Here is a 20,333-nt window from a genome sequence, read left to right as displayed (position 1 = left end):
TTATTTTTTTAAATTTACAAGTATCGGTGACACTAGTGATGTGTACTGTAGTTAACATTATAAAACCATATATCTTGAGTTCAGTATAACACGAGCTGGCGACTAACAGATTTTGTATTTTTAGAAGTATAATAATTTAATAGAATTCAATAAACAATCAACAAATACAACAGTTATAAGTAACATGTGTGAATCTCTGAGAATTAAATGACCTATCTCCCGTTCCTGACGGCTTCTCTCATCATAGCTGTGATTGCCGCTATGTTCCTCCCTCGTTCCCTCCGCGTGTTCTTGGCTTGTTGTATTCGCCATGTCTTCTCGTCTTTGACCGCCAGAGCTGCGGACACTAGAGCTCGTCGCCCAGCCTCAGCAGCGGCTACCTCTTGACGAACCAGAGACGTCTCCCATGACGTCAGAGCATTTGTAATCGCTAGACGCTAAACATAACAGAAATATAATAGAATTCTTTTTGAAACAAAGAATACAAAATTATAAATAAAAAAGGTATCTAACCGTTATCTAAAATATTGGTCTATTGCTCAAATATTTCATTTGGATCTAGGGAATGAAATTACCTCCATAGCTATTAGTATTTGCTAAAACTTTTTCATACAAGAATTCGATTTTTAAATATTATTGTCAGGTTGGACGAAGACCTGACAATATTTTTTTCAAGTCATTCGGAGGTGCCACATCTGAAGTAATAGATTATGGACATGTATCTGGAGGAAGAATATCACATAAATAGTGATAGGAACCTGTCTGCACTCTGTCCTAGATTTGCTTCTTCATTTACAATAGCATCGTTCAATCACACCTGCCCCTCTTGTTACCTGTGACTCTTCTCTCAATCTGGCTCTTCTCCGTTTCCTTGCATCTTCCGATCGTCTTGTGGTATCCACGAGTTCAACCGTCTTTCTCCATTCGTCTTCAAATCTTCGCTGCTGACGGCGATCAGCTGCCAACTGCGCTCGGGCCTCCTCTTCTACTGCCTTGCCGATAATTTGTGTTATCTTGAAATATTAGTTAATAAACCATCAAAAGCATTTGCTTTAAATGGTTTTAGTTCATCAAATATTAAGTTCTTAGTGGCTTTAACAATTTTGCTTAATATTAATAACGGATACGAAGAGTACAAATAAGAGTAAAAAGTTTATACTAAACTAACTTTCTCATTTTCCCAAGCTTAATGTAATATATGTATGACTCCGTCAGCTAACTAATGTAATAAATTTTTGATATATAAACCTATTTCAACTTGTATAACAAATTTCAAAGAGTGATATTTTGTTATACAAGTTGAGAATATTATTTACTCTCAAAACATACCTTTCTATCATCCCTCCAAGCCAAAACGTCTTTGCTTCTCTCCTCTTTGTGTTTGATGCAATCTATCAGTTGTCCAACTCTGGCCTGTTGCTGCTCTGCCCTCTGCAGTCTTTTGTACTCCTGAAGATACTTCTCGTGAGACCTCTTCTTATGTAGGTATCGTTTATACTGCTCTGATGTTTCTGCTTCTACCTGAACAACAACAATTAGTTTTGAGACAGTTGTTACACTTTCCTCTTTCCAAGAAGTGTTTTAAAGGAAACCTCTGTCATATAAGTTTAAATATAAATTATAACATGAATATTGAAATTCGCATTGTATCGAAGGTGTTATGTTGTCTAAAAAACTCACTTATTCAGGACATTATCAGTTTTCTCTACTCTTTCTTTTTTCTCTACCTATAACTATTGCTCATCCAGATCATCTACTACCAGAATCGTCTTACCATTTGCCGATTTTCTTTTTCCTTCAGCCACATCTTCTGAAATTGTTCCGCTAATTTCTCCCTCTCTTCTTGTTCTTCTCTCTTCCTAGCGAGAGCCCCGAGCAAACGCCAGTCGCGTTCAGGTATGTCATCCCAGACGTTTTTGCCTTCTTCGTAATCATAGGAGCTTATAAATTCTGAGGATACGTTCGGGACTGAAAGAGAAAGTATTTAAATGCTAAAGATTTTAGAATAATTGATAACTAATAGGTCTATTAGATAATTTGTTATACAGTTTTGTAAGGTACTCATATATACATATATTGATTGTCAAAATCATGCTAAACACATAAATCGCCTGATAAAAAAAAATTGCGAATATTTTAACTAGTTACAAAATTGCTTGTCGATTTTTATTAGGCTGGAACAATGTTAATATGCATCATCGTAATTATGAGGAATAACGAGAAATACAAAAAATAATAAGGTTGTATTTACGGTTCATTCTTATAAATGTTTAAACACATATATTGAATAAGTGGCATAGAAGCTTCAATTGCATTATTACCAAAGAAATACTTAAAACGTGGTTGGTTTATCCTTACTTGCAAATTTACTTCTTATTTGTTTTGATATTAATTAATTAATTTTAGTATTACATAACCTAACTTACTATAGTATTGTGTCAAGTCTTTTCTCGGTGAGGAACATCTCGAACGGCGCGGTGACTCTGTTATAATCTTGTAACAAAACACCATTATGTTACTTCCGTATGTTACACAATAGTGGGAACTTGAGCTAGTTTGATTGCAACCAAACTATATGAACAGATTTCTCTTTAAGCATTAGTTAAATGCCGTAATATCAGTGAAGAAAGAGACTAAAACAAATATAATATCGATTTATTAAACAACTTAAAATTTTGTTTAACATACATGTTACAGCAAAATTCAATGACAACGTTGGATTTGGTTGCTACATTGTTATCGATCAAATATCTTGACACCTGCAGTTTTCAGAAACCTTGCTGTTCATTTATAATATATAAGCACAGATTAATTATGAGAACATGCAAATAAAAAAGTTTATATAAATAACTAAAACTAAAATAATAGAATAAAGGAATGTCGTATAGCTTATTATAAATGAAAACAGGTTTGAAGAGCGTTATCAGGTGTTATCAGTCTGTATGTTATCGCGAAATATGATAGGGCAGTCAAAAACGCACGGCGGGGCAGTGATGACGTGACACCATGGACAAAGATGCGAAACCCCTTGTCAAAAAACCTGATGTACTGAGGAAACTGAATGCTCAAAACCTTCATTTGATTGAACGAGGTCTGCTCGGGGATATACCAGACAGATTCAAGCCGCCTTCATCAGTCCCCGTGAGAGGGCAATCCAATGAGTTGGCTGTTACAAGACCAACAGGTTTTCTATCTTCTTGTCTACCAGTTATACCAGATTCACCGGAACCATATAACGATAAATTATCACCGCTTGATGAGGGAGGTTCTCCGTTAAAGAAATCCTTCAGTTTTCGAGATAAATTTCGAATAAGCTTCTTCCAAAAGGATAAAATGGAGAAACCAAAATGGAAAACGATAGTAGAAGAAGATACAACAAGGGATATAAAGTCCTGTGTGCCGCCCGTATCAAATTCAAAGGAACAAGAATATAAGTCGAGCAAGAGGTTTTGGTTCTTTCGAAATAAGGATCTGATGGAAAAGAAGGAAAAACACAACAGGCCCATCTACAAACGTAGTAAAAGTTTCGAATTCCTTCCAAAAGCTGCAGAGAAAGAAGACGGAGACTGTGATAAAAGTAAATTAAAAAAGAACAGTTTGTCGTATGCTTATGGTAGTAGCGACACCATAACAGCTGCAAGCTCCGTAGAGAGTTTAGAGTATATCGCGGACGTTTATTATGACAAGGTTAACAACGTGTGTCTTAAAAGCATCAAGGAGTTAGAGGACTGCGACCATCATTCCGGCTTATCCACTTCCACGTCAGCCTCTAGCGGAATAGTTGTGAACATTTTTAAGACAGAATCAGTTCAGGATTTATTAGATGAATTTGACAAAGCTATGGATATGTTTAGTGAGAATTATTTGAGTGATAGTGAACCATATACAAAAACAGGCATTGACGTAACCGGTGAAAATAAGAGACGTAGTCTCTCTTTCAATACGTTGCCTTCTCCTAAAATCGTGCAAATGACAAAGGCTAACAAACCCAGTGATGACTTTAAGGAGGAATTGGCTAGACTTTTGGAAGTAAAGCGGGCCAGTGTGAGCCCAATTTCAGCAAGAAGAGGTTCAGTGACGGATTGGTTCGTTCTAGAAGAAAATCCAATTGCAACAGCACAGCTCGGTGGACAGAATGAGTATCGACGCGCTCAGAAGAAACCAACGCAGAGGGTCAGAAGAATCAGTTCCACAAAATATGTAAGTAATATTTTTTCTATATATTTTTATTTTAAGATAAGAGAATCGAAATCTTTGATGCTGACGTCATCAAACAAAGAATCTTTATCAGTATCTTTATCTAATCAGGGATGCTGTGTATGGATTATTGGAGTATTGATTTTATAAAAAATACTTGCATTTTAAATTTTGTTTTTGTTTAATTGTTAATCTCAACAGCCTTGGTTGATAAACAATTGACCCACTTACTTGTGTAGTTCACTTGATAAAAATGAAATAGAGTCAACGTCAAACTAAATGTATGCACTTACAACAAAGCAATCTTTATATATATAACTCTGGACATATATGTACATATCACTGAACTCCTTCTAAACGGCTGGACGATAAGAATGATTTTTTTTTGTATGCATTTGTGTGGCGCCCCAGATTTTCTAGATTCTTAAATCAGTCCGTCAGATAGCGCTGCAGTCGATATCGAGGCTGTTTAAAATTAAAAGACTGCAACGTAGGTTACTACAATATGAATTGTTTTAACACACTTCATACCTTTCTCTCTGAGCGAAACTCTGATGTTCACGCGGACGAAGGCACATCCAAAAGTCACTGTTTATATATAATACATACATATATATTTAGAAACTATCAAAAACTATTTCAATTTATTGTGAAATTACATGAAATAATGCGGTTACAGTTTTATGTTAAATATCAAACAGGGTATATACAATCGTGGATAGACAAACCTATAAAAAATATGTAGGTCAGTTTTGTACTAAATCTTTAAGACGTCTGACGCAACATCCAAATGTCAATACAAACTCGATACAAATAAAAATAACAACGCAAGTTTTATCCATTATTACATTTTATTATATTATTTTATCTAATAGAAGGCGCATTTACGTAATATCTGTGACTGTGCAAAAAATGTGACAAGTTATTATTGTATTTCTTTTTACGGTGTGGCAACCCTATAGCAGATATTGTTCTGATAACGATGTTAAAAGTTGATGAGACAGTATGTTCTATGCTTATGATTAATTTATTTTCATAATAATATTTTATTTTGAAGTGGACATAACAGTTGACTTTTTATTTACTTCACATATTTATTCTCTAAAAGTCGTAAAAAAATTCAAGATATTATACTTAAGGTTATGAATGACTATAATCTATATTAAACAAACACAAACCTCGTTTGTCACAATTACGTTAACCGTTACCAAAAATCCAAATATCTAATATTTAAATAAACATAGGCTTAGTTTGATAATAACATATGACTGTTACGTTAGATGTGTTCATTACACAATCACCCAAAAATTCTGATGTGATTAAGAATTAATTTAGTTCTGACTTTTCTTTAGTTATCTGTTATGATCTGGAATACAGTTATGTACATTTTGTTTTTTTTTTATTGCTACGGTTTCATTCGCACTTGAAACGTGGAATATGTTTTTTTTTATCAACTTTATAATAAGTAAGGGTCAAATTGAAACAAAATTAATAAACAATTCAAGAAGACTCGCAGACAATGATACAAATGAACAAAATTTAATCAGATCCGTATGAGTTTTGTTTATTATTTGGAGTAATTTAACTATTTCATTTCTCAATGGCAATATAAGGAAGTATTCATTTTGATCTTATAATAGAAATATTTTAAATTTAATCAATCTTTGAAGACACTCAATATTAATGGTCACCTATTAAGCAACGTCGAATTTATTACGTAAATCATATGGTAGCTGATTAATTTATATTTTTAAATACAAAATTTTTTAATTACTTTTAGTTCCACATTTTAAGTTGGTATTTTTGATGACTATTATATTTCATATTCAATATAAGTTCGTCTTAATTAACACACATTTACAGATATAATTTGTCAGTTCTGTCTATGCTGTGAAGATTAGCTAATACGATAACTATTTCAATCTCATAAGTCACATCTTACTGTCCGGCGTGATGAAACTCTAAACCTTATTTTTTATTACATAAGAAAATTATAATAAAGAAATTTGTGTTAACAATGGCGACAAAAATTCTTTATGCAGATTCGGGTCAAACTATATATATGCTATGTATATATTTTATGTACATACGACTACAAGTATTCGATAATAATGTCAATTACAAAGTAACAAGTAACTACTATTATTCACAATAGACTGGTGTGCTAACAAATTTTTCAAATGTGTAATTACTTAATATAATAACTAAGTGTAATAACTGTTCATATTACTTCAATGCAATCATCTCTAACTCAATACTTATGCACTTATATTATTCTACAAAAAATTTAACAAAATCTATTGACTCATTGAAATTTAAATTCATATTTATTTACGAATTCTGGGTGATGGGAAAGATATGATGAAAAATAAAAAAATCCAATGATGCTTGTTTGAATTTAGATTTTGGTTAATAGTAACCTAAATCTGAAGTAATTTTTAATTATAATATATAGAATCTTAAAGCTATTTCGTTTCATAAATTTCATATTACACTTTAGGCTCGAAAGTTCTTTCGGTGTGACGGTATAGAATGTTTTCCGCTTAGAAATCTAGTGACAGCCCTGTGGAAACGGTCTCATAAATTCTCATAACTTATAGATCTTATAGAAATCTGTATCAGAAATTTTTTTCAATCTTATAAATATTTTTTTAACTGATAAATTCTGACACCCAGTTAGCTGTTTTGTATCAGAATTTACAAGACTTTTTCCACAGGGAGGTGCTACTGACATTTTAAAAATGGTCTTTAAAGGAAGAACAATTTTTTAAATTATTAATTTAACATTTTTATGTTCAAAGCTATAGTTAAAATTATTAATACTTTAAGTAAAACTAAATTAAAAAACAATAAAGTGATGCTAATATAAAGTTATTCTTAAATGTAATTTTATTGCTTTTCTGGGGAAACATTTCTGTCTTCATAAAAAAGTTCTTTGTCGTTAATGCTATAATTGAAGGAGATTTCACGATTTTAATTAAAGCGATGATTTTATTGTAAGATTTTACTTTAAAAGACAATATAAATTAACTAAACCAAAAGTACCTATTAGTTAAATGTATGTATTTTCGTCCATCTCTTAGATTGTACAACAAGATATTATTCGTTTTATATAAAATCCCACTCAATATTGAATAGGGCTTAATAACATAAATGAAGTGCCTACAGGTCCGGACGTTTTCAGCGTTCGTGATAAGTTCAAGGGTCATCTCATTGATCTCGTAGGAAAAGGTCGATAAGTAAGCAATTATCAGGTTCGATGGATATTAGCTAAAGATAAGTGAATGAGATTAACTTGAAAGTAAAGAAGGAATATTTCGTTTATTTGTATTAGCATAAATCTTTCAATAATTTTTAAATAACTACCTTGACGGATATTGTAAAAAGGATGTTAAGTTGTGATTTTTTTAAAACCGGAAACAGAATATGTACAAGAACATCATGACAGCTGCATATTAATATTTATTTTATTACTAACAATATATCTTATGCACAAGATGTCTCGAAAAGATTCATAGAATGATTGGTTATTGAAGTTCCTCAAGTTGGTATTCAATAATTTTTCATACAGATATATAAAAACATTAATGAATTATTATATGGTACAAAATTTTATAAACACCTTATTGTGAGTAAACGAACCGTTTTAACTATTCGTCGAAATTATTCGTCCCAAAAAAAATTCCAACAAGTAGGTACTACCTTTTTGTCATGACCTGAATTTACGTCTAAATTAATGTCTGCATTGTAGACTGTCAGGATTTTAATAAACGTTTGTATGTTTTAAGTATATTTTGTGTTCTCATCGTCATCAATATTTAACAGTTCAGATGTCATAGTAAAAGCAAGACATTCAGACCGTGACGAACCTTCTCATCGTACCGTGTGTGAGGAAATTGAACGAGATGGTTCAGATACTATAGGTACATGCAGAAATTATAAATATTTTATATTGATATTGGGTTCCTTTAGATTTAATATAACTTGCATTAATCAAATGTATTAATTCAATATATTAACAATGTTTTAATTTCTAACTGGATTATTGCTTAAGACTTTTTTAATATTAAGTTATAAAAGTAGGTTAATTTTGTATTCTGTCTCAATTCCTTTGGATTGTTTATTCGAGTAAATCCTAAAAGTACCTCGTGGTCCGTCCACTAAAAACATATTTATTTCGCTAGAAAGGTCAAAGAGCCACGTGACTACCTCATTGAATATGGGCCTATAAACTCATGATCGGCAGTACTAAGGCTTCCGTCGTTTGACTTTGTATTGGGCATCTAAAGTGCTAATTTCACCTTCCAATAATGACCTATCGCAAAATTAACCTTTGTGCATTATTTTTGTCTCAGGACTGTCGCTGTCCTGTATACTTGTATGGTGCTTAACGCGATTAAGAGACTGATGTGAGAAAAATACTCTCGAAAAGCGGTGGTTTTTCAGAAAGGAAACTTATCGCTTTAACCATACGGTTTGAATTCAAACTAAATTTTATGTCAATGGGATCATAATTGACAGAAAAAATGGAGTTTTATTATTTATTGGCGACAATATTAAGTCAATGGAAAGCAATGGGTTTAATATGTATATATATATTAACAAATATCTTACGAAGTTAGGAAAATATTTGTTTATAGACAAGCAGCTTTTGAATTGGGTTTAATTTTAAGAAATAAATAAGTGAAAAGTTGTTAAATAAAAGAAAATACATATGCTGATTGTCAGCAATAACAGCAAAAAATAGATCAAAAGAGTCAACAGTGGATAGTCTGTTTTATGATGTCTATGAATCTCACTTTTAAACTAGTTGTAATTTTAAATATTTAAATAAAATCATCATATAAAAACTGCAACTAAATAACTCATGCTGTAACAATACTAACCTCGTTTGCAAATGACACATATTCACACAGACACGACTTTGTTAGCACTAACTTTTAATTAGTGGAAAAGTGACAATTATGGCGACCGTAACGAGACCGAGCATCCGACTCGAAATTATTATACATGAAAATTTGCTAACTACCTACTACCGAGTACCTGTTATTTACTTTACTTAATTAAAAACAGTTTCCAAAACCTCTGGATAAAACAAATAACAAAACATAGATAAACAACTTTCTCGCAACAACAACTTCCACGATTTATAACGATATTTTGTTTTGTATTAAAAATGTTTAGAAACCAAATTTATGAATAGAAGCATTAATTCTTTATAAGATGTATACCGTTTTTTGTATCAATCCTGTGGCCAAAACAACGTCGCTGGCATGCCATTATGAACAGGAAACAAGAGAAAATGATTGATGGCCAGCGATTCATTTTGAGCTGAACAAAATAGCGTGAGTTGCCAAACTTTTCAATACTGCCATAATTCTTTTTAAAACAAAATTATGATAATGTTAGTCTAAATTCCTTCACAGCTAGGAGAGGACAGAGAAGGCATGAGTTTAGGACGTTGTTTGTTTTGAAAGATATACCTAGTAAAATTTTAAGCAATTCTTTACGACCTTTATATTTGATGATACCGTGATACTTTTGCTCTTCATAACATTGAGAGCAAACGAATAAAACGGAAAAGAAAGAAGTGTGTTATGGCAATCGTGTAGATCTGTTTTAGGCTTTCGATAGTAAGAGTTATCACAAACGAAAACAATCTAAACTTAAATACGTTCACTGCTTTTTTTAGCATATTTACTATTATGAATGTTTCCGTTGAAACATGAAACCATAAACAAATCGGTGATGCAAGAACAATACAATCGTAGTCGCCGGTGTAATGTCACGCCCGCTATTGCTAAAGGGTCCGATAATAATGAAATTATAAACTTTCGGTCTAATCCATAAGATTTCACTTGAAACAAATTTAATTTTTATCCAGTTATAAATAGAATACTTGAAATATCGATATATTAAATTAAGCATAAAAGCATAGAATTTACGTATAACAATCTAAACTACAAGTTAGTGTTGGTGCAAGTGAAGCAATAAAATGTTTAATTGATATTTTACTTCAACATTTGTACACAACCTAAATTAGCACCAATCCAACGCAGTTTTAAGATTAAATTCCAAAACATCACGCATCTCATGGCTTGTTACTTCATAATATTTTGCACCGTGAGCGACTCTCACGAACTGACTTTCACTGCGCCGTATTCGGCGGTAATGACGTTTTAATACTACAGCCGGGAGTTAAAGCGTTTAGGAGCTACGCGTAATATGCATTAACTATATACACATTAGGCGGTACGTGACATAATATCGATGAAATTGTTGACAATAGATTCTACCAATGCACTTTGAAACGATTGCTTTAGTATTTGAGAAGAGAATTGTCTACAATCCCATGAAATACACACTTATACTTTGCATGTTGGTCTGTGAAGTTTTAGAGGAAAAAGAAAATAATATAAAGTGTTCAGTACCATAGAAATAAGATTCAAACGAGACACCCAATATCCTAAATTCAAATCTGAACAACAATTTTATTTCTACATATCACCGGTTAAAGATAATAGTCATTGTATGTGTACCTCTAGTAAATACTTTTTATTAATTGGACATCCATTAAAGTATTTGTTTTCAGTATTAACGTACAAATTTCGTTACGTCGCGACGTACTTATTACACTCTTAAATTAAATAACTCAAGCTTAAAAAACTATGTTAGAGATTCGAGATTAATATTATATATATAATATTCAATGCACTGTTAATACGTTTTTGGTCAAGGTCGAGTTTTGTTACCAAACTGAACAACATATACTATACAAGATTTCTTCCAAATAGGTAACCAATCATCGTGTTAAATAAACCGTTTCTCTAACGATGAATCTCTTACAATAAAAGAGAACTCTCATTCGAATTTATAATAGCAGTAACTATCGTCACTAAATATAAGTAAAAGTACTTTTGTTGAAGGAATAAAAGACGAATGTGCTATAAAGCCCATTAATGTCATAGCACGTGCGTCCGGGACACGTGTGCGAGCCGAAACACGCTGATAGGAGGAGCGGGAGAGGAAAGTAAATATAAAACATAAGCGTGTAAACTCTGTTTAATTGTAATTATGGTTTTAATCTCTAGGACACTGGGAAACAAACGGTTCCATGTTTTCTTAAGCACAATATACATTTAGACAAACAAACCATTCCCTGATCGCCATCTACATATAAATGATGATCTATATGCACGTATAGGAATAACAAATACTTGAAAAACATTCTGCTAATGTTTTTAATAAGGTATTATATGGTTATAATAATATCTTGAAGAATTATCCACGCGAATTTGTCTCGCACAAGTTTTGCTACAATATTTTTGGCTAGTCCGTCAATTGATAGCCACAACTAATAAGATGGAACAAATTCAGTTATAATTTTTCGGTGATAAAATTACAATATTTTTTTAAGTATGATTCTCAACAGACCAAGTGACGCCCTCTAGTGCTGAAAATTTGCCTATAGTTAACCAGTGGTCAGTGATCACCCTAAAGATTATATTTGGATGAATAAATAAATATTATTAATTCCAATGACAGGTTCCTTCTTCATTTTGTTATTTTTTTTTTAAAGAGTAGGTAAATGAGAAAACAACTTTTAGCACAAAATTTAGTTCACCAGAGTCCAGACGTGTACGATCAGTTTCATCAAGCAGTAATATATGAAAAGTAAAATAACTTTTGATGACTCTAATTCTCATATTAAGGTAAAAGTGCTTTTGCAAACTTAATTCATAATTAAAAAAATCTAGCTGTTAAGACAGCCATTTAAGGAACAAAAGATTGCAATTTACTGCACGATAACTCACAAAATCAACAGTGCGCGGCAGCAATTAATCGTCCGTCAAAATATATTACTATCAACACATCATACCAATATTCTTCTGTAATCCTAGTATTAAAATTGTTCCTTGTTCCGATTCTGTGTGAAGTTGATTAGAAATAACTTAGAAATAAATATTTACGTCTCATTTAAGGTAGGTCACGAACATATGCGAGACAAATGTCAATGTTTGAAAACCACACACCATAAACGCTCTCAATAGTTTTATTCGTCAGTTTATACATCTATACTATGTGAAGAGCGTCAACAGGTTAGGGCAAAATTTTTAATTAAATAAAAAAAATCAGTTTTTAGACTTTAAAAAGTGATTTTCTCTGTGAATCATAAAATACATAGATAGATTTGCTAGAGATAAATCAACGGGCAAAAAACCTCCACGGATTTACATTTACCTATTTATCCACTATTACTTATTATTTTCTAAATGTGACAGAATTGAGTTGATAGTCGATGGAGTGTTAAATTTTCTCCTGTTACGCAAAAATGGTTTTGGGTTTGTTGAGATAGACCTCTGATTAAAAATAACCAAAACAAAGATCTAATGGTTTCATCTGTTGTTTTTTTATTCTGCTCTTCAACACGAGAGAGAACACGATGATGACGAACATGTAGCATGAAGTAATTGAATCGTTTCACGGGCTGTATCCCATGTAGAACCTTGTTAAACCCACGTATCGTTTAAATCAACATTATTCAACTAAGGCAGTAAGAAGTGTGTTATCGTTTCATGATATCAACTGCTCGATCAATCTCATTTTATATAGTTCAATGATGTATCCAGCCCAAAATTCTCTTCCTCTCTCTTCGCTGTGCTGATCATAAAGACTCATTTGTGCTTTTAATTGAGACTTGTGAGCAGTTTTGTTAAGTCTTGTAAGCGTTGTTTTTCGATTTTTACTACTATAACTAGAAATTTAAATAATTTTATAGATTTTTCCGAATAAACGGACGTACATACATTGATAATTTTTTATCAATTTAAAACAATATTGAATATAATGTTGAGAATGTTATATTTTCTGTTCACACAAAGTGCTACGTGTCCTCTACCCTATCCAATAATTCGTTTAAGCAGGAAGAGCGCGTGACAACCGTTCGGTCTATTTTTTAGCTGCGATTTATTTTTATACGAAAGTGTCTATTGGTTTCGAGTCTCTTTTTTGATATTTGATTTTTATTTAATCAAACGGATTTTAATTTTTATACCGAGAATATAAAACAGTTTGCAAATATTTGAACATTATAAATAAAAAGTTTTTAATCTGTCCAATTAAATTGTCCAATTAAATGTCAAAATTCATATAAACTAATTAAAATCGCAACACTAATACTTAAATGACGATATGTTTTAATGTAACATATTTTGTCCATTGTAATATATTTAACGAGTTATTATTATAAATAGGAATCTAAAACAACATTTATATACATCCTCATTCTATTCTCTTATATCCAAATACTGAGTTCTATGAAAAATTACGGATTAAACATATATTACTTATAATTCTATACTATATATTGCAAAACTATAATAGATGACGTGTACAAAATGGCGTGAATATTTCACAATGCGCTTAAAGAAAGCCTTTTATGTAGCACAAGCAATGAGCTTAGGTGGCTCATACATTTGAATGTTTGCGTCTCTAATATCCTTATGCTATTTTTGAGTCTGTAAGAATAAGGCCACGTGTATGCACATACATGTTCCACTAATACATTTGCAGGTGTATGTAATCCTCTTACATAAGATAGTTTTGCTATGATGATAACTTAAATATTCGCCTACCTACGTTTTTATAGTTATAATTATATTTTCATTAACACCAAAAAGCGGATTTACTTATGAGCTACATTGAATACAAATTACGTTACGAACATTTCTAGCTCACACAGTTTTAATATTATCAACATGAAACGAGGTACAATGTTATAATCACCACGGACATCTTTTTAGACGTTGCGTCATTTTCTAAAGACCCAGCGGCTTAACGGATTTGTATGAAATTTGATACAATGCCATATTAAAACTAGGATTTACAATAAATAAACATACTACTAGAAAGAGTTTTAGCTGCAAAACAATGATTCAGTACCTAGATAAACTCGAAACAATATAGATTATTACTTTCAATACCGTTTAGAAATGGCAATCGTTCATTGTATTGATTCGTGAAGCAAAATTTTTTTATTCTTTTCTAGCACAATTGTGCAAACGAAATAAAGAATAATTTAACACGGACAATATTTTAACTTAGAAGAACTACACAGTACTTTTTATATAAAATGTATAATATTGTTATTTGTTACATTAAATTATTAAAATTATAAATTTGAAATAATCAATCACTTATAAGCTTATATCGATCGTTGGGCAATATCTAGCTATTATTAAACACTTTTTGTTATCAAAAATACGAAAAGATGTCCTTAAACAACTTAAATGCTTCTAGAGCACAAGTAGGTTTTGGTAAGAAGAGAAACATATATTAACTGAATAATCAATGACACTTTCGTTGGTGATCAAACGTCAGATCTAAGACACTTCACAGATTGCTTAAAAATGTCACACGACTTGGGATCACGTCACCTTGAATACACATAATTGATATATTAACAATACATTATATAATCGATTTAAAACGTTCGAATATGTTAGGAATAAAATATCTATTAAAACTAGTCCACAAAGGTTGAATAATATTCAGATGTAGGTGGTATCAAAGTCTTTGCAGCATTTTTTTTGAGTCATTTATGGATGTGTAATAATATTTTCAGTTAGAATATTCAATGATAATATTATATAAAATTTTGTATTTCTCATTATTAATATATCAGCTATAGATCACTGATGCAGACTTTTTGGTCTCGGCCGGATGGATACCTTTGTACGTAAAGGAGTCTGAGAATTATTCGTGTAGAAAGTTCACTCGTATGGTTTCTGATGCAAAACAACATTTCACACAAATCTAATGTAACGGATATTTCTTTATTGATTCTTATAACGGGACTCCGTTTCGTTAACTTATCTCAACTTAAGTCGTTCAGTTGTTCTTGTTAGAGCAGATATTTATTTGAATTGGATAACTTAATTTAACAAATCCGTACAGGTGTACGAACGATTGAATATAAATGTTTCAATCTTTGTTGGCTCGTAAATGCAAATCTCGCCACAATCAATTAAAATTAAATTGATAGAAGTATATAGATGAGGATAAAAACCAATCCAATTCGATTTAAACCAATTAAATAAATAAATAAAACTAAATACATCGATGCGAGACATTAGGTGAGAGCCGTTTGTTATCGTTGAACCACGTAAACTGATAGCTTGGTACACAAGAACCGTAAGATGATGCCACATCTTTTTTGTTACGTTTTTTTAGAATACTTCAAAGTATAAGAGTGCAGAACAGGTGCACGTGTTTAAATTTAATCTGTGCTTGGTTTTTTATCCCCGAGACCCTTCCACGCAACGCTTGGTTCAGTGAATATCTTGACTGTAACTTATTATCTTAGAACGGCTGAATAATAAGTTTAGTCGTACAGAATCGTCGTCGCAGTTATTGGTTTTAATACATTTCATAAATTTTGTATTTCAATATCAGCTAATGGTGTCGAGCTCAGATAAATGTTCCTAGATATTGTAATAATTAATTTTTTTTATGGAATAATTAAACTGATGAATTCGTTACTTGGTTACACCGTATAAAATATAATTTTAATTTCGCTTTCATCCTCCTTTACGTATCGTACGACATTTTCTAACGTTACATGCAATTACTCTTGGCTGTGTCTGTATTGTTTTTGGAGTCTGGAAATATATTGAATTGGAAAGAACGCTGAGAGCAACCTATTTGAGATAGCCTACCCTACCCTTAAGCGTTCAATACAGGTTCAATACCGTTTTTAATTTGACAAGGCATCGAGAAATGTGACGAGGAATATGTTATATTTCTAATATAGCATGAAATTTTATATTATAAATCTTGTACATATAGAAATTTCATTACAGATGCAGAAATATCTTTTGAATTTATATGAAGAACGTTATAAAATGCTCATGCTATTTCTAGGTAATAAAATTGAATTTATAAATAGATATTTAATATAAAGCAATACATAAGAAGGTACTAAAATGAAGGAATTTTAATAGGTTTTACTATTAGAGTTTCCGTACACAGATGCTTAAAAATGATCGAAATATTTGTGAAGAAATAATAATGGTACAATATGCTTTTTTAAAGTCTAGTTATAGGTATTGCTGGTCTAAAAAAGACGTGTGTCCTATAATTAAACGTTTCGCAAGCCATGGATCCGGCTCGCGCCATCTTTGTTTCCGGCCGCTTTCACTGCAATTAGTCTGTTATTGCAATAGTTACGTAATACGTGCATGTTATATATTTTATTGTTATTATATTTGTACCGTAACAAATATAATGTTATTTTACTCGGCTGTGATATAAAATGGTTTTGATTCTGTTTGATCACAAAGACTGATATATTGCGGAGAATCACGATGGTGAAAAAACGCTGATTGAATAGTTTGAATCATAATAACTCGGACGTTATATTTACATCTCAATATTGACTTTTTATTTCAACATTAAGACAAGGATTTTTTCCAAATGAAATAAAAGATTCCTTTTGAGTTTCCTTAATAAATAACCGTTTTAATTAATTCATTGTAACTATTATTCTTATTGTAAATACGTTCCAGCTTCGTTTCAGATGGGTCCGTTGATTATTACAACCGATTATTTTTATTAAATAGCAATGCTATTTAAATTGCAAATTTGTCACCAAACCTATCACAGTACCTGTTCAATATTCATACGTTCGCGAAAACTTTGTATCCCTCTTTAATAAAATTGCACGAAACGTTGAGCGATGTCGAGAGTGCATAAAGGCTTTTTTTATATGAAATGTATAAGTACACCATAAATCATTTAAAATAAACTTAAACATATCTACGATGATTTTCAAACACACACAATAGGTACGTCAGTTTATGTGAATCTTTCCACTTATTTATTGTAACTAAATGTCAAACGTAGTGACATTTCCATTCTACTATTGAACTTGAAATAATCGATTAATTATAGAGGAGTATGGACCGTGCGGCCTTATGCAATACTCATGAGAGCACAGCGTTTTATTTTATCATTTTCACCAAACCTTTAAGTAGCTTCGTCGACGGAGCCTAGATCTTAGATGTAGGTCGTTACGAATGCGTCGGCGGTTACGTTAATTGTATTTACTAATTAAAACAGCTGTAATCCGACCTTGTTGACGGCAAGCGTTTTCGTAACATAGAAATATATACGGTTACTTCAAAACATAATTATGGCCATAAGAATCAAATTTACTTACTTCTATACATGTAACTTATTTAACAGAAAGATGACGATTAGTCGTTTATACATAGTTAAATAAAACAACTTAATAAAATAATAAATATCGTTCAATTAAACGTAGTTATGATACATTTATTGCTAAATTCATATTAATGAGTGCTTAATAAATTATATAGAGAATTATCTAACGAAATCATGTATTTAATATATTAGCTAAATACCATTTACTTTTTAGATTAAATTTATGAGTTAGATCGGACATTTTTAGATTACATTTATGAGTTAGATCGGAAATTTTTAGATTAAATTTATGAGTTAGATTGGAAAATATAATTCAATTGATGCATTAATCGTATCACTATTATTAATAGACCGACTGGAGTGTTCAATATGAAACTATAATACATAGGCTTATATAGCACTATACATTGTTATCTAATACTTGAGAATAACGTAACGAAATGACAAGAACCTCGCTAAGAGTATTTCATCTCATACAGACGTTACAGAGTTGTAGAGACAGATTGCCAAAGCTGAGGGGCTCGAGTTAAATTCCATAGATATAATAATACATATAATAATAATTTGAATTCTTGTTAATTTTGTTTTTGGTAATATATATATATATATTTTTTTTTCATTGAGATTTTGGTAATTGAAGCCAGGTACTACGATTTTATTGCTGCACATGATGTTTATAGGTCTCATATAAAAAAAAAACAAAAAGAAACACGGAGAATTAATAACTAGATTTCGTTTTTGTAATAATTTTCTTTTTCATTCTAATTTTCACATCCGAAATCACCGCTTGAAGACGTTCAAAGAACCTCTTTGAATGGAAAAAGTAATTTACAAAAGCAAACCTTTGAACGAATTCGGAAAGAGATAATTTTTAAAGTTTGGTTAGTTGATTGAATTCTTTACGGGTTTAATACACATAGAATGAAAACGTTACTTACTATATGTATACGAATTACTATATTAAGACAAAAAAAAATATTAAGTATGGTTGAATTGTAACAGTTTAGTCGATATTTCTTTAGTATATAGCTTAAGTAATATAATAAATAAATTATAATAAAATAATCAATTTTCAAACGAATTGCTTTCAAAACAAATGTTGGCCAATATGCAGAAACTCGGAAAGAACTTTGTCCTTAATTATTTAATAAGCTGAATGTATTAGTAAAATAAACATCCTACTAAAACCTAAAAAAGGTAAGGGAATATACCAGATAAATATATTATTTCAAAAATTACTGCTCTATATATGAACCGAACTGGTTGAGCTTTTGTAAATCTAAAAAAATACCTAATAAAATATAGGTATGTATATTTTTAAGTTTCAATTGGAATTATTATTATAATACGCTTAATAATCAAAGGAATGTAAAAGATTTATTATTATCAAGTCATACGCGAAGAAGGTACTAAAATGTTTCAATTTATTCTTTGTTATCATCTACTTAATATTTAATTTGTAACTAAATGTCGTTTTAATGATATGTACAAACGAAAAGCCGAGCCTCTTAGCGTATTATTTATAATTAACAAGCGATCCAGCCCGTATACTCTGACCTCGAGCTGCGACTCGCGTAACGCGTTCAGACTTTAGTATCGCGACAGCAATGGCAATGAGTGCACGTGTTGTGTGAAGTTAACGTGAACGTTTACGTGTTAGTAATGGCTAATTTAACGTTGAGATACCTGGATGAGCTCTCTTACGTGCTAAACAGGAGGCACCTCGCCAGCCAAGCGAAGGCATCCTCAGTCGGAGACCTTTTAAATGCGGAGGAGGAGAGATTTGCACCGGTAAGTTATACCAACAAATTTAGACTGACATTCGAAAAGTTGTCATTGTTTTTTTTTTAATCAGGCATAAGTAGGCAAAGATTTAGTGCATTCTGAACAGTGAAAGGCGTATACAATGCAAGTCCGGGGTGTTCGACCTTTTTATTTTGTTCGGCTTCATTGTTAATAACAGCGCTCACGTTTCCGTAAATGCTAATGATTGTTTTTATTAAACCCATGCTAGCGGATTAGTAAAATTTTTAGACAAAGAAATGTATGCATTATTAATGTAACTTCCATAACACCTAGGTATAGAGAGAGTATTTAAAGGGAAACTGAAAAACTGTATTCACTCGGAACATGTCCGCGGGATAGGGGACAAGAAAACAGGACATCTGTAAGCGGTTAGCTTCTATGAATGTAGAAACTAGAAACGAGATGATTATTTAGCGTGGCCGCATGTGAATTGTGATTGTATGCTTTTTAAAAGTGAAGGACTTTGTATTTACACTATTTAAAACCTTTTTCGTTTCTGTCACTTTCAAATGTAAAACTGGACCAAGTTTTTTCTTTTAAATAAAGCACGTCATGAACTTATAAATATAATATATAAAAATGAACGATATAGATATTATAAATTTCCAATTCGTATTAATTACACTACGGAGTCACGTTTACAAGACGCTGTACGCAATGTAGAGATAACAAGAGCACGATAACATTAGTTTCTACATTAATTGACTCTTTATTGTAAAACTAATTGTTAATCCATTCTAAATATAACTATTTATAAAAAAATTTGGTGCTTTCTATACGGTCTCCTCTTGTTTGGATGTCACATATCCTGTGTCAAACTCCGTCATGTCATAGTCTATTGTGTAGAAAGTTACTACAAAATCGGTATAACAGTTTCGTTAGGAATTTACGAACACGCACACATGTGAAATGACATTTTACCACGAATATTAAAATAGAAATATTACATAATTGATAGTAGTGAATTTTATTATAAAACCGTATCATGACACGGGAAACTTAAGATTAAATACGTATATAAATGATTTATATTACTGAACCTTGAAATATGAATCTGTATAATCTGTTGATCGAAAGGAAGCCGCCATCTTTGTGTTGTATGAATT

At 31.3% G+C, this 20,333-nt stretch overlaps 2 protein-coding genes across 4 annotated transcripts in view; one reads left to right on the top strand and one right to left on the bottom strand.

The window, feature by feature from the left end:
- On the bottom strand, positions 1 to 19,228 carry LOC116778078 (golgin subfamily A member 6-like protein 22). Of its 2 annotated transcripts, none has more exons than XM_061525998.1 (5): positions 19,108 to 19,228; positions 1,775 to 1,968; positions 1,330 to 1,521; positions 834 to 1,013; positions 1 to 437 (listed from the first exon to the last, which is right to left on the bottom strand). In XM_061525998.1, exons 1-5 carry the CDS (start codon positions 19,163 to 19,165, stop codon positions 213 to 215), a joined length of 849 nt encoding a protein of 282 aa, XP_061381982.1. In that variant the 5' UTR covers positions 19,166 to 19,228; the 3' UTR covers positions 1 to 212. The 2 variants fall into 2 exon arrangements, with proteins under 2 accessions (XP_061381982.1, XP_032527837.2); XM_032671946.2 differs by lacking the exon at positions 19,108 to 19,228 and adding an exon at positions 2,427 to 2,828 and having other exon boundaries at positions 2 to 437.
- Positions 2,987 to 20,333, top strand: part of LOC116778196 (uncharacterized) — a 60,485-nt gene continuing 43,138 nt past the window's right edge. For both annotated transcript variants that reach the window (XM_061525997.1, XM_061525996.1), the window contains exon 1: positions 2,987 to 4,200. In XM_061525997.1, the coding sequence (XP_061381981.1) occupies positions 3,007 to 4,200 (1,194 nt within the window). In that variant the 5' untranslated portion in view covers positions 2,987 to 3,006. The remainder of the gene's footprint in view (positions 4,201 to 20,333) is intronic.

This window comes from Danaus plexippus, chromosome Z (genome assembly GCF_018135715.1).
Source record: "Danaus plexippus chromosome Z, MEX_DaPlex, whole genome shotgun sequence".
In the NCBI taxonomy this organism is placed as follows: domain Eukaryota; kingdom Metazoa; phylum Arthropoda; class Insecta; order Lepidoptera; family Nymphalidae; genus Danaus; species Danaus plexippus.
This window is presented reverse-complemented; position numbering and strand designations above follow the sequence as displayed.